The 14586-nt window shown below is 36.8% G+C and overlaps 1 protein-coding gene across 2 annotated transcripts in view; it reads left to right on the top strand.

The window, feature by feature from the left end:
- The window catches only part of PDLIM5 (PDZ and LIM domain 5), a 178038-nt gene that overhangs the window by 144493 nt on the left and 18959 nt on the right, over positions 1–14586 (top strand). For both annotated transcript variants that reach the window (XM_069485342.1, XM_069485343.1), the window contains one exon: positions 13946–14120. In XM_069485342.1, coding sequence (XP_069341443.1) covers positions 13946–14120 — 175 coding nt within the window. The remainder of the gene's footprint in view (positions 1–13945; positions 14121–14586) is intronic.

Here is a 14586-nt window from a genome sequence, read left to right as displayed (position 1 = left end):
GCTTCTGTGGCACCCTGTCTGAGGAGTCCCTATTTGAGGATTTGGAGCTCATGAGCACTATGGCAGCCTAAAAGGAACAAACTGCCTCGTTTAACAGTAAAATGGTGGTTATCATTGATTAATAGTAATAGTTATTTTATAACAACTTTTGATTTTAAAAATTATCTTTATTCACAGTGTACAATAAGGTGATATCATTAAAATTAAAAATTAAAATGGGTACCATTTAGTCACTAAGGTAATAAAGTCTGAGAAAAGTCAAAAGAATGGTCCAGAGTGCTACAGTGGGTTGAACCCAGCTGTTTTGACTCTGAATAGTGGATTTTCCTGTGTTACAAGATAACATCAGAGAATTTATTTGAGGAGGACTAAATCTCTTAGGGATGAGATAGAAAGGATTCTTGCCTTGGATAGGGAGGATAAAGTGACTAGCAACTGCTAAGATCTGTTTCACGTAACATTTTCTTTGCATCTAAACTCCATTTTAGAAATTTAGATCATTTGGCTAAGATTCTAGTTAATATGGCTCTTTTTCATAGCCTGCCTCTGATGTGTGCTACATTTAGCAATAAAGAAAAGCTTATTTACTTCATTATGGACAGAGCTTTGGGGAGATCTTACGTGTTCTTTTTTTTTTTTTTTTTTAAAGAAAGACTGAGATATATTTGTGAGATTTGATTAGATCAAAGACTGAATGATGTGCATCTCAGTTGTAAGTGGATATAAATTCTATCTTTTATTTGAAGTCTAAAGGAGATAGGGGTGAGAAAGGAAATTACTGTTTCTATAACCATCCCAAATTTCATTGTAGGCTTTGCGCTGCAGTAATAAATCGAGATAACTGGATTTGCTTAGCTAAGATGGATAGATTTATTGGTTCCATTTTTAAATTTTTATGTGAATAAGTAAACTGCTACCAGTTGCGTGTATTTCATCTCTTCTAATAATGTTTTATTGCCATCTGCTCCCCTGCATTTTGACATCATTAAACTAAACAGTCCACTTGCCATAGAGGCCTGACTGGGGCTGTCCGTTGTCAAAACTGGGTGTGAAGCATGTAAGCATGCTCCGTCTCCGTATATAACGAGTAGATTTTTGTTTAGAATTATGATTCTCAGATAGGAAAAAATAAAAATAACAGCCATTAACTGCCTGCTTTCTTTTCTTCTAAATGTTCTTTTATTGAAATTTATTTCTATGTTGGACGTTTTCCAGTGCTGATGCAAGTGCCCATCTGTGAAAGCTCTTTATCACCAGTTTCTTCTCGTCCTGAGATTAAAATATTAAACCTTCTATAAAGGAAGATATCTGAATTTGTTCACATGTGCTTTTCATAAAGAATTATTACTTCTTATTAATTGACGCATGTGGTTGTTTAAACCAGGGGCTGGCAAACTATGTCCCTTGGTCATATCTGTCATCACCACCTATTTTTTTAATGGCTAAGATGGTAAATTTTATGTGTATTTTGCCAAAACAACAACAACAACAACAACAACAAAAAGCTTGGGAATTCTTAAATTGGTCATCTCCAGAACTTTTTCATCTTCCCAAACCCAAACTCCATACTGACTAAACATTAACTCCCCATTTTCTCTTCCCCCCATCTCCTGCCAATCACCATTATATTTTCTGCTATAAATTTGCCTACTCTAGGTACTGCATGTAAGTGAAATCACACAAGATTTGTTCTGTTGTGTCTGGCTTATTTCACTGAGCATAATGTGTTCGAGGCTCATCCTTGTAGTGTGCATCAGAATTTCCTTCCTTTCTAAGGCAGAATAATATTCCATTGCGTACGTGGTGGCACATTTTGTTTACCCATTCGTTCATTGATGGACATATAGGTTGTTTCCACCTTTTAACTATTGTGAATAATGCTGCTACGAACATCGGTGTGCAAATATATCTGTTTGAGTCCCTGCTTTAATTCTTTTCCACCACCTATTTTTGTGACTAAAGTTTTATTGGAAAACAGCCATACTCGTTTGTTTACGTAGTGTCCGTGGCTACTTTCATGCTATCATGGTGGAGTTGAATCGTTGTAAAAGAGTCCTTAAGGACCACAAAGCCTAAACTATTTCCTCTTTGGATTTTTACAGAAAAAAGTTTGTTGACTCTGGTTTTAAACCATATTGGATAAGAAAAATTACACTTGGTAATTCTGCATGGTAGTTGAAAACTTTACTGGAGGCCATGAGCACCCTTGGCAGCGCTAGTCCTGAGACACTCAGGTCGCCTGTTTGCTGGTCTACATCACCTCCAAGAATATAAACTCTCTCAGGTCTGATATCTTATCTGTGGATGTATCTTTTATACCAGAAGAATTCTTAGATCTGAAACATCGTATGTGTTCTCTAAGCAGTTGTTGAATGAGTGGATGCTTTATTTTTTCACGTGTAAGGTCTTATGTCAGAGTGTAATAATAATAATTGACAATGTGTGAAGCATTTCTTATGCATTCAAGGAACTGTAAGAAAACACTTGACTTAGACTACCTATTTAACCCTCTCACACTTTGAGGTAGTTATTATTTTGCTGCTTTACAGATGAGGAAACCAAGACCCAGAATAATGACATTTCTAATGCCACAGCTAGAAAGTAGCAGAACTATAGGAGCGCAGGTGTGTATCTTAACCTTTAGTCATCATGCTAAATACACTGTTTCCTCCAGCATAATATAGCTGCGCAGTGATTTCTGCTTTTAAAAGAGATGTGAAATTCAAGCATAACTTTGTTCTTTTTTTTTTTTTTTGGTATTTTATGTTTTAAATTATTTTATTTATTTCAGAGTATTGTGGGGTACATTTTGGTTACATAGATTACTTTTGTACAATTTGAGTCCAAGTTATAAGTGTGCCCATCACTAGATAGTGTGCATTGTACCCATGAGGTGTGAATTTGTTCATCCCCTCCCCTCCCACCGGCTTGATTTCCAATGAGTTTTATTTCCATATGTGCACATAAGTGTTGTTTGATTAGTTCCAGTTTAATAATGGTCAAGCATAACTTTGGATAATGATAATAAAGTTTTATTTATTTTGCAGATCTAATCACTTTAATTTGAGAGAGATATCTTAGAGAATTAGTAGCATTAGTAGAAATATAAGGAGTATCCCAATTTTTAAATTTTATGGTAACTTGTATTTATCATCAGAAACATTGTGAATATTGTTTGACATGGAGAAATCTAAATTTTTTATTCTGCTTCAGTTTTTTTTTTTTTAACTTACGTGATGAGGATTCTATTTATATGGGCAACTGAAGCCTTAGCTACCTTTCTACTTTATTTCTGATACTAGGCCGCTTTCTCATTTATATAAAAAGAAGAAAATTGGTGGGAAAATGATAAAAGCCAAACCCATTTGGGTTTCATGTACTTTGGAAATAAGACAGGTCAGAACTCTAGGTTTAATTTGAGTATAGAATAATTTTAAAGTATGTCCATGCGGTTTTCTCATCCAAATATGAGCAATTCTACAGATTTAATATTTTAAATAAGTTCTTAGCTTACAGAGTCTGTATGAGTTTATCAGTGATCCTCTTAAATATTTCTGAGGTCATGAATATGCCTCAGTTTTGTTATTTTTTTAAATATTTGCTCTGAATGTTTTCTTTTTTGTTTCTTTTCCTTTGTTCTCTGTTACTTTTTTTTTTAAAACATGAAGCACATTGGCCTCCCACAATTAAAGCACAGACTTGTCTTCTCATTATAAAATTAGAAATTAGAACAGTGATATTGAGATTATTTAGAAAATCCTGTGTATATTGTGATAAACAGTTTGTTTATTTTTAACTGATCAGTGGTGAAAGCAGATATGTTAAGATCTCACAACTTTATCTGCAAGGTATATACTGGATTTCTTTTACTTGTATCACTAGCCAAATGGAAGTTTTCTATGTAAGGTGAGTTAGTAGGGAGAAAAAGTCAAGTCTGTATGTACTGGATTTTGATGATGTGTGATGTAAGAAATTAAAAAGAGAACTGAACTTAATCCATGTCCCTACACTCACTTTAATTAAGACACTCTAGATCCAGTTTAATCTGGGTTCTTAAAGTTGAAAGGCTGGTTGCTAATGGAAGAAACCAACCTCCTAAAGTTGTGGCAATATTTGATACTTAGCCTTGGGTGCACCTGTTCCAATTCTTTATAGCACACATACCAGCATTCTCCACTGCCTAGAGAAATGATAATAGTTTAATCTATCCAATTTTGCTTTTAATCATTGAGGGGGAAAAAAAATCTTTGATTTCACTTTTAAAAAATTGCACAAACCTCTCCAGAATGTACTTTCCTCTGATCCCAGATCTTGGCTTAACTTTTTCCATTTCTGTTGGATATGATTTCACGCCTGGATTATGGAGAGTAGACTGTTGTTTATGCTTTCAACATAAGGAGCTTGACAGACAAAATGCACATATTCTGTGCTGCTCTTGGTCACCATCTGTTTGAGAAGGTTGGGGAAGGGGCAGAGAAGAAAGTGCTTGCTGCGCACAGTAACATGCAGGCGTGTTGCCATCACTGCGACCCAATTTGGTACGTGTAAAATTTCTGTCATACCTTGGAGAACATATTCTCTGAGATGTTGAATTACAATACTTTATCTCCCCAAGAGTGCCAGATTGTCACTTTGATGTAGCCCAGTTATTTATACAAAAGTACAACATTAGCCTCAGTGTTTTTAACAGAACACTCCTTGCAGTTGAGCCAGTTGTTTTTCACAACATAAAATATGGTCTCACATGTGACTTCTGCCTTGTTGGGGCTGTAAGAGTTTGTGTTCTGGGAGGAGAGAGGGGACATTGTTAGTATTATTAGTATTCATTGAGATTTTCAATATCAGCCTTTCTTCTCACTTAGTAAGAATGAAATATAGGATTTTTTCATAAAGAATCAAAATGTATTAATACTTTATAGTTATCCCGAGATTTATGTCCATAACTTTCTGTGGTGCTTTATCTTAATCCAAATGTAGTAGCTGAAGTATTTACACCAATATGGAATTTGTACAGCAGGATGGATTCAGTGCTTTACGCATGTTTGTCCTTAGCAAAAGCATTAGATCTATTATTTCTCTTCTAAAGCAATTTATATATTAATAAATTCTCTTAAATGTTTCTCAAAATATAAAGAATCCAGCCTTGTATCCATATGTTTTATTTCATCAATTATAATGGCTAAAAAGTATGGGCAGCCAGGTTTAGGGAAAGAAAGTTGTATCTTTGTAAGACACTAATCTTTTACAGAATACATAAAGGGCTTAGAAGTGATCATCCAACCTGTTAAGGACGCCAGGGGAAATAAACATAATGCTTTCATACATTATTCCTACATTTATCCTAGCAGGCTCAGTAAGGAAATTAAAATAGCAGAAATTAGTCGTCTCTGTTACCACTATCCCCTCCTTTGAACTGGCGCAGAAGTTAATACTTCCAGGTTTAGATCACATTTGAGGAGATCTGCCTTCATATTGTAATGCATCAAGACAGGGACTGGCAAAGAGCTCAGCACACAGTAGGTTCATAGTAAGTTTGATGAATGGATGCATCTGGTCAGGCTTTGGAGTCAGACAGGCATGATGGTGGGTCCCAAATTCTCCAGTGTCCTCCCTTGGCTTCCGTGACATACTGTCCTGTTTTTTCTCCTACTTCTCTGTTTTTGTCCCTAAGGTATTTATGTTATTTGCTTTCTGCCTTCTATTTTATTTTCATGCTACACTTTCTCTGAATAATGTCATTCATTCCCACAAACTCCAGTGTCATCAATGTGCTAGTGCCTCTTGAATCAATTCTTCTAGCTCAAGATATTTCTCCTGAGTTTATATATTCAATAGAATGTACTGAATGAGCCATAGACACCTCCAACAACAACAACAAAAAATGCTCTACACTCTATAAGGGAAAGGAACATACACATCCTCTGTTGTGTACTCACGCATAGCATAGTGCCGGCCACATTATAGATTCTTAGTGTATACTTAGTGAATGAATAAATATCTGTAAGTAAACTCTTATTTTTACATCTTTCTAGTACTTGTCCCACTGTAACATAATTGACTGTTTATTGGTCTGTAACCTTGTGTAAGTTCCATGAGGGCAGAAATCACATCTGCCTTGTTCTTCTTGGCAGAACCCAGCACATTGTTTGTATTAACATGTAGTAGTTATTCAGAAAACATTTGCTTCATTTCACTGTTCTACATGTCTTTGGGCAAGTCCTTTTTGAGGTTTATATTGTTGAGCTGTTAAATAGTTACAATCATACCTTAAAATTTTGTTGTAAAATGAAACAACTCAGTTATTCACTCTTTCTTTTAACTTTTTACTACGAAAAAAGGTCAAATATATGTATAATGTATATGAAAAATAAGTAGGGACTTGGTTTCTTGTACGTGTATGGTACAAGTGGTGTAGAGATGAAAGGAATTATAGATTAGAAGAGATTTAAGAAACATACAACCAAGAGAATGCATGGACCTTGTTTGGATACTGATTAATATTGTCTTGGCAGGTCTGTGGTAGGCAGAATAATGCCCCCACCCCCAAAGATGTCCATGTACACAGAACCTGTGAATATGTTATGCTATATGGTCAGGGGAATTAAGGATGCAGGTGGAGTTAAGATTGCTTATCAGTTGACCTTAATATAGGGAGATTATCCTGGTGCGACTCAATGTAATCACAGGGGTCTTAAAAGTGGAAGAAGGGGAGGCAGAAGAGAGGAGCAGAATGATGCAACATGAAAAAAACTTGACCCTGCTGTTGTTTTTGAAGATGGCCAAAAGGGCCATGAACCAGGGAATGTGGGCAGCCTCTAGCAGCAGGAAATGCAAGGAAACAAATTTCCCTAGAGCCTTCAGAAAGAAGAACAGCTCTGCCGACACCTTGGATTTTGACCCAGTAATATCTGTAAGATAATAAACTTGTGTTGCTTTTAAGCCAGTAAATTTTTAGTAATTTGTTACAGCAGCAATAGAAAACTAATAATAGTTAGATAATTAGAAAAAATCAAAAATCAACTGCTTATTTGATGATATTAAGGAATATTTTTGTTTTAAGTGTGATAATGGTGTTATGGTTATGTGTTTTAAAAGAATACTCTTTTAGAGCTCATTAAAATATGGATTAAATGCTGTATCTTGACTAAGCTTCAAAATAGTTCAGATGTGGCAGGGGAATGAGTAGGATACAGATGAAACATCAGTTATGAAGTGATGATTATCAAAGCTTGATTCTTTCCCTTTATTAAATTTTCCTAGTTTTTAAAATAATGAATTGGTTTCTTAGCATCCTCTAAGGATGATCAATGTGGGTTTTTATTTAAATTTTAGAATCATTAGGAGCTCATGGATTTAAACATATTTGAAGTATTTCAGTCTGTTTAATTATTATTCTTATTGATGTTTGAACTGTCCCGTCTGCTTCTTGAAAGTCCTTTTGCTACAACTCTACTGATAGCTTCCTTATTTTCTAATTTGACAAGACGTTCCAAATTCTCCTTGTTCATTTTTTGTCCCCATCCTAGAACCAGCAATTCCTCCTTGGAGTCTGGTTCCTTCTAGTAGAAAGACAATAACTTTGGTGCTGGAGTTATTCTTTCTCTAAACAATGATTTATTGAGCAATATGTCAGGGACTGCTAGGTGCTAGGGAGATAGCAATGAATAAAATAGACAGTGTTCCTGGCCTCAAGGTATGGGGAGACAGATAAACAATTGAAAAATATATAAAATGTATGCTACAGGGAAAAAGAAACCAGTTAAGGAATATAGGGACTGCTGGTTTATAGGGAAGGGGGCTATTTTGTATAGCATGGTCAAGGAAGACCACACAGATAATATGGCCTTTGAGCAGAGACCCGAAGGAAGCAAGGGAGCAGGGCAAAAGATTTCCAGACAAAGGGACTAGAAAGTGCAAAGGCCCTGAACCAGAAGCATGCTGGCCACTCTAGAGAAATTGTCGGGAGGCCAGTGTTTGTAGGATACAGTGGGCAAGGGGTCGCGTGGCAGGAGATCAGGTCAGAGAGGTGGCAGGGGTCAGAGCCTACAGGACCTTTGTTTTTAGTGCTGAGTTAGGAGGGAGCTCTTGGAGGGATGTGAGGCGAGGAGTAGCATGATCTTACTTCGTTTTTACTGGCTCTGTGTTGCTGGCAAGAGTAGAACAAGAAGATCTCTTGGCGGTCACTGCAGTAATCCAAACAAGAGCTGATGGTGGTTTGGACCAGGATGTACTAAGGAGGTGGTGAGACATCATCAGGTTACATGTTTTTTGTATCGTCATGAGCAGTTCATTCTCCAGCACGAGACTCGCTCTCCTCCTGAATAAATGTTCAGCAATACAGAAACACTACATCTAGTAAGGGTAAGCCACCTTCGAAGACACTAGCAACGTCTCTTGTGACTGAAGTTTGTTCTTTGGGACATCATCCCCCAGCCCCGGTCGACTAGTTACATTTCCAAGTAAAGTTTAACATAATGTATTTTGTCACCTAGTATATGTCAGTAACAAGAATATTTTATTGGTAGTTGAATAATTTTATATGAACCAAAGAATCAGCTGATTTAATTTCATGCCTATTCGAGTACAGTCGAGCCAGGTGCTTAACGTAGTCACCATTGTTTCTTAAGTGCATTGATTTAGAATTAACAGCCATTTATGAACAGGAATAGAAAGCAAAAATATCAAATAACTCACCTTACTCTTAATCCAGTTAGAAAACATCTGTTTTCAAAAAATTCACACATGTGCTACCAGGAACTAGATTTATCTTAATTGGTGTTTTCTCACTGGAAACTATTTATTATGTATATAAACAAGTACCTTTTAGGGAGCTCAGCTATTTTTGATACACATAGTAAATGATTAGATAATTTCTAATTCGTTATATACAATATAATACTAGATGTTATTGTATATAACATATTATAAAAAACCCCAGTAATATATTTGTGTAGCCTATTAGTGCAGAAGTTATTTGGATAAACTTGATAATCACCTGGCCAGGAACTTGCAATAATTAAAAAGAAAATTAAACCTCAGGATAAGATCTTTTAAAACTTGTGTTAACTAATTTGCCAAATAATGCAAACCTGAATCATCAGCTTGGGGGAAAAATGCAATTAAGATCTTCCTAGATTAAAGAATTTTCACTTTATCATTTCAAATGATATATTATAAAGATTTTCCCAATAACAGAAGTTAAGTGTTCTACCAAATCAATATTATGTGGTTCAATGTTTTAAATTTTTTTGTCTCCAATTAATAGTCTATGGTCCAAAACAAATAGCTTTTTTATTTCTTTGTAGTAAATTTAACTGCATGCTTAGTAAACCAGAGATTTGATTGATTTTTCAAAAAAGTATAACTCTTTAGAATTCTCAGATATATCACTATAACAAATATGTAAAAACTAGCAATTCAACAATATAGTATAGGTTGGGTATATTTTACTTGATTAACTTAAAAGATTTTTATCTTATATACTGAGAGAATATTCTGGTATACTGTTAGCTTTTCCTATTAATTTATGTTTACTTATTTAATGGTAATCTTTGTAATCTTAGGTTTGACTACTATAGTGTTGAAAATCAAAAGAAAAGATTAAGTATGAACGTAAGTCATTCAAAACCTTTAGAAGATGCATAAATAACAATCCTAAAGTTAATGAAAGAGATTCGTACCAACACTATTGGTTTGGAGACTAGCTAGTGGGTTTGAATTTCTGGAGGAGTTTTGTGGTACTGAAATATATTTGGCACAAAAGAAAAAAAATTTAAAGTGATTTTCAAACAAGGTCCCAGTGGGGTAGAGGTTAGGCATAAAAGAAACCAAATTTAATGAAAGTTGCTCAAGATTAAAGTTAACAAGAAAATCTTGAGTCAAGAACTAACTTCCTCCTAATGTTCTCATTGTGACAGTTTACTGACTCGCTTGTTACTCAGTTCAAATAAGTCACTTATACTTTTTGTGACTTGGATTCTTAGATTATGAAATGACGCTGATTCACTGCTCTTATTCAGTGTCTCACTAGAAATTAAAAGGAAAAAAACCTTTTTGTTACAAATAAGTAGATTTTTTTTACATAACAGTAGATGATTTCACAATGGGTTCAATAAATTTGAAGCATTTTGATCACTGTGCTCCCCATGGAAGACTAGTTATCTCTCTGTATGGTGTAGTTCTCTACAAAATAAGATGGAAGCCGGATTCATTTGTGGTTCTTCCCCTCTCCCAAGACCTCACCGTCTTACACCTCCCTCTTCCCAAGAAGCCAAGCGAGACCAGAGACCAGGAGGTTGGCATTTAACTGCTCCAAGGTTGCCCATTCCTGTGCTAGAGGAGTGAGAAACTCAGTCTGAAGAAATGAAACATCACTTTGTTCATACGGGAAATAACTGCGCCTTGGAAATGTTCAGGACTCGGTAATTAACAGGGCTTGTGTAGCTTTGTGTGCGGGCCAGTGTGCTAGCAACACAGCAACAAACGGAGGTGTGAGAATTTCTTTCATATCCAAAGTGGTTAAAGTGGGGCAATAACAGAAAGCAAGGCTTTTCTTCCCAAGAAAGGAACAGCAGTAGAGCTTAGAGCCTTTTTATATGTGTTTAAGATACAGTCACATGTTTCATGTTTAAGAATGGCTTCTCATGTTAAATGAGTTAGTTCCCCATATACCTTCTCCTTGAGGCATGGGCCAGATGGATTATGTCCCATTTTACAATGACTGATGGAGAATTACTGCACTCTTTTATTGCTGAAAATGTCTCGGTGACTCAGTACTTTAGGGCTTATGCATAGATAATGTGATAAAATACAGGCATATGGTAGATGAAAGGGTTTGGTTCTCTTTGAGTACTGATTTTCAGATTTTCCAATTGGTAACTTTCCCATTATTTGAAATCCTGAACCTAATCCACTTTTTAAAAGTATCTGTCTCTATGGTCTTCCTTTAAAAAGCAAAAAAGAAAAAGGAAAAAAGAAAAAAAGATTTGGGAACTTCCCTTTTTCATTTAATTGGTTAAATTTTAATTTTTCGCCATCTATTTGTAATGCAGTTTTCTGGTCATGGATAAAAAGAAGTATACAGTTTGTATTCATTTTTTTAGGAGTGAATAAGCGACTTAGGGAGGAAAAGATAATAGGATATTAATAAATAGCAAATAAATTATATAGGTGGCGGTGTTATGGTTGTTAAAGATTTGTAAGGAGGAACAGGCAAACACTTCTAGCTGGGATCATTGGAGAAGAAAATGGAACTCCTATACGCCTTGCAGAATGAGAGAACTATACGTAGCAGTGGAGAAAGGGACATTTTATTGGCTGAGTGTCATAGAGGCAGGGTCTGGTATGGCATGTTCAAGGGATAGTGAGTAGTGTTTAAGAGCGCAGACTCCGGAGCCAGGCAGCCCAAGTTCAGGACTGCCTTTTACTTGCTATGTGACCTTGGGTGGGTTTTTTAACCTCTCTTTGCCTCAGATTCCTCATAAAGTAAAAAAGTCGTACTAATCATGCCAAAATCACACAGCTGTTGTAGATATTTAAGAACAGTGCCTTCAAATATTGCGCAAGTTAAATATTAAGTAAGTATAATTTAGTATGATGATGATGATGGCAGTGATGTATAGGGAAACATAAAGGACAAGGTTGTAAATAAGACTGGAGTGGATTCATTGAGAGACTGGACCGTCAGGAATGCAAATAGTTTGTAGTGAGTAGTTACAGAAGCTTTATAAGCAGGCACATATGATCAGGGTAATGTTTTTGGAAAAATAATCTAGCAGAATAGGTTGAAGAAGAGAGTGACAGAAGAGAGAGTGATTAGGACAATAGAGAATGGGTTTGGGTTAGAAAGGAGGGACAGACCTGAGAAACATTTACGATGAAAGATTTTAGGGCCTGGGGTCTAACCCGCAGGGACGTGGGAGGCAGAGTAGGGGAATGCAAACATACAGGAGTTCTTAGGAAGAGCTGGCAATGTGTGCAAGAAGAGGAAATCCGTTTTACGTGTTGTGAATGTGAAGACAATAACTGGAATTGCGTTGAAAATGCATATCTGGTGATCTGAGAGAAATCAGGCCTGGATGTAGAAATAGAAGACCCACAGTGGCAAGAGTTGGGCTGTGTGAGCAAATGAGGTACCAAGGAGGAGAGTATACCACGTGAATATTACAGCCATGCTCTTTTCCATCTCTGTAAGAGAAAGTGTGAGCTTAAGAGGATGGAAACAGGTTCCAAGTCCAGTGGACTCACTTGAAACACGGGCAACAGCGGAGCTGCCCGGCCTGTGAGTGCTGCTTCCCAGAGCGGGTGCCGGGCGGAATGCCGTAGGAGGTGTGCTGCGTGTCCGTGAGCGCCGGGTTTCTGCATCTGCAATTGCACATTGCTGCGAACAGGCTTTATGCTAGTGAGGGAGAATTGTCGTTTCAGTTATCCCGATTAGTCTCACCCAGTTCTAACCGTACGTTAATATGGATTCTGTCAATGTGTATGTGTGTGTCTGTGTATGTACATTTATATATACGTACATCTATCTATATGGAAATACACTCTGTTGATTTGTATTTTGTATGCTTTTCTTACAAGTTGTTCCTTTTAAACTATTTTCATGTGCACCTTTTATCTTCCATTAGATTTTAACTGCCTGTGGGTAAGGAATAGACCTTCTGTTGGTTTCGGTCCCTCACAGCTTTCTCATTCATTCACTTATACGTTGATTCCAGTCCATTCATTCATGCGTTTATTCCAGACACTCTATTAAGTTGCTAGGGTGGTGAATAAGACATAGTTTCTGCCCTTAGGGAGATCATTATCTGTTAAATAGTTGGGGGAATAAAAGACATAGGAATATGTAATAGAAGCAATAATAAAGATGTACACAGAAAATTGTGATAGCATGGAAGAGAAACATTTAATTCCGATCGTATGGAGGTTGGCAGAAGGGAGAGGTAGTCCAGGGAGGATTTGTGGAGCAGTTGACTTCCGGGCTGACACTTACGCAATAAAGCAGTGGTTGCTAGGTCAGTAGGACGAAGGGCAGAAAAATGGCATTACTGCCAGTGAAAACGGCCTGAGCGTGGATAGACCCATTCACAGGGAAAAGTGAAGCAGTGTGGAGCTGCCGTAGCGTAAGGTGAAAGGCAGGGTGGTGAGAGGCAAGGCTGAGTGACAGGCCAGCACCCCTGGAGGGACCTGTGAGCAGCACATGGAAGCCCGGACCACATGCAGCGATCAGAACAGGGAGGACCTTGAAATGCTTGGCAGAGAGTTCTATTGGGTCAGATTTCAGTCTTCGGTGGCAGTTGGGAGGATGAATTTAAGGAGGATGAGACATTTTGGTGGCTGGTCCAGGTGGGAGACATTAAGGACCTAAACCAGGACAGTTTATAGGAATGGAGAAGAGGAGGCAAAATCCAGCACTATTTGTGATCTCAAGTCAGCAGGGCCTGTTATTTTGAAGATGAGCGAGAGGAAGGAGCAAGGATATGCTTCTTAGGTAGCTACCTGGGTAATTGATTGCACAGTCTACTTAGAGAACACAGGAAGAGAGAGAGTATAGTGAGTTCATTTTTGGTATTGTTATCTTCAATACACTGAGATTTTAAATGTGTCTATGATATGTTTGGAATTAAATCTAATTAATGATTAGCAGAGACGTCTGGATAACTGGAAATGCATCACCTTCGATACTCACCTTAACCATATCTCTCTTAGAAGCAGGAGAGACTCTGCTTTTCCTACAACACCCTGTGCACACATCTGTCATAAACTTACTATCCTATTCAGGCGTGTGGCCTGCAGCCCAGGGTTTAGTTCATAACCTCACCATAAATGTGAATGAGTGAATAAAGCAAGTGAATAGATCATGTTAACAATTATTGTTATTTGATTATTAGGAAAGGTTTCTATGTGGCTTATTCTTGTTCTAATGCTTCTGTGTTTTAACTCGTAGCACCTTCCACTGGAAGAATCTCAAACAGTGCTACTTCCTCAGGAGCAGTGGCACCAGCCAACTCGGCTCTGGGGCAATCCCAGCCAAGCGACCAGGACACGTTAGTGCAAAGAGCCGAGCACATTCCAGCAGGGAAACGAACTCCGATGTGTGCCCATTGTAATCAAGTCATCAGGTTGGTTATTTGTTTCTTGAAACGTTCTTGAAAGTACTTAACACCAATGTTGATTTTTTTTTTGGTATCTTGAAATATTTGAAATTTTATTAGTGAAAATATTCTTGCCATAATCCTATATAATACCTATTATTGAGTAGATTAATATGAATTTATCTCTGTTAAAATCTATTTTAATGAAAAGTAATTCTGGGCTTTGTGAAAATAAAACTAAAAATGCTAATTGTGTCCGTTATTAATTCCTATCAGAACTAAGGAAAAATAGTGATTGATGTGGCCTTTCAGAGAATAATAAACTTTTAAGACTCAAAGGTGCCCTGAAGATCATTTATCCCAATTTTGTTATTTTACAAATTATAGAAGCAAGAGCTTTAATTTAGATGAAAAATAACTAGTAGCATGAAGTAAAGAACTTTGAGCCCTAGAGAAAAGAAGATTGGATTTTTGAATACCCAAGCACCACAAG

This window comes from Eulemur rufifrons, chromosome 13 (assembly GCF_041146395.1).
Source record: "Eulemur rufifrons isolate Redbay chromosome 13, OSU_ERuf_1, whole genome shotgun sequence".
Taxonomy (NCBI): domain Eukaryota; kingdom Metazoa; phylum Chordata; class Mammalia; order Primates; family Lemuridae; genus Eulemur; species Eulemur rufifrons.
The sequence above is the reverse complement of the archived record's forward strand: the minus strand, read 5'-3'. Positions and strand labels throughout refer to the sequence as shown.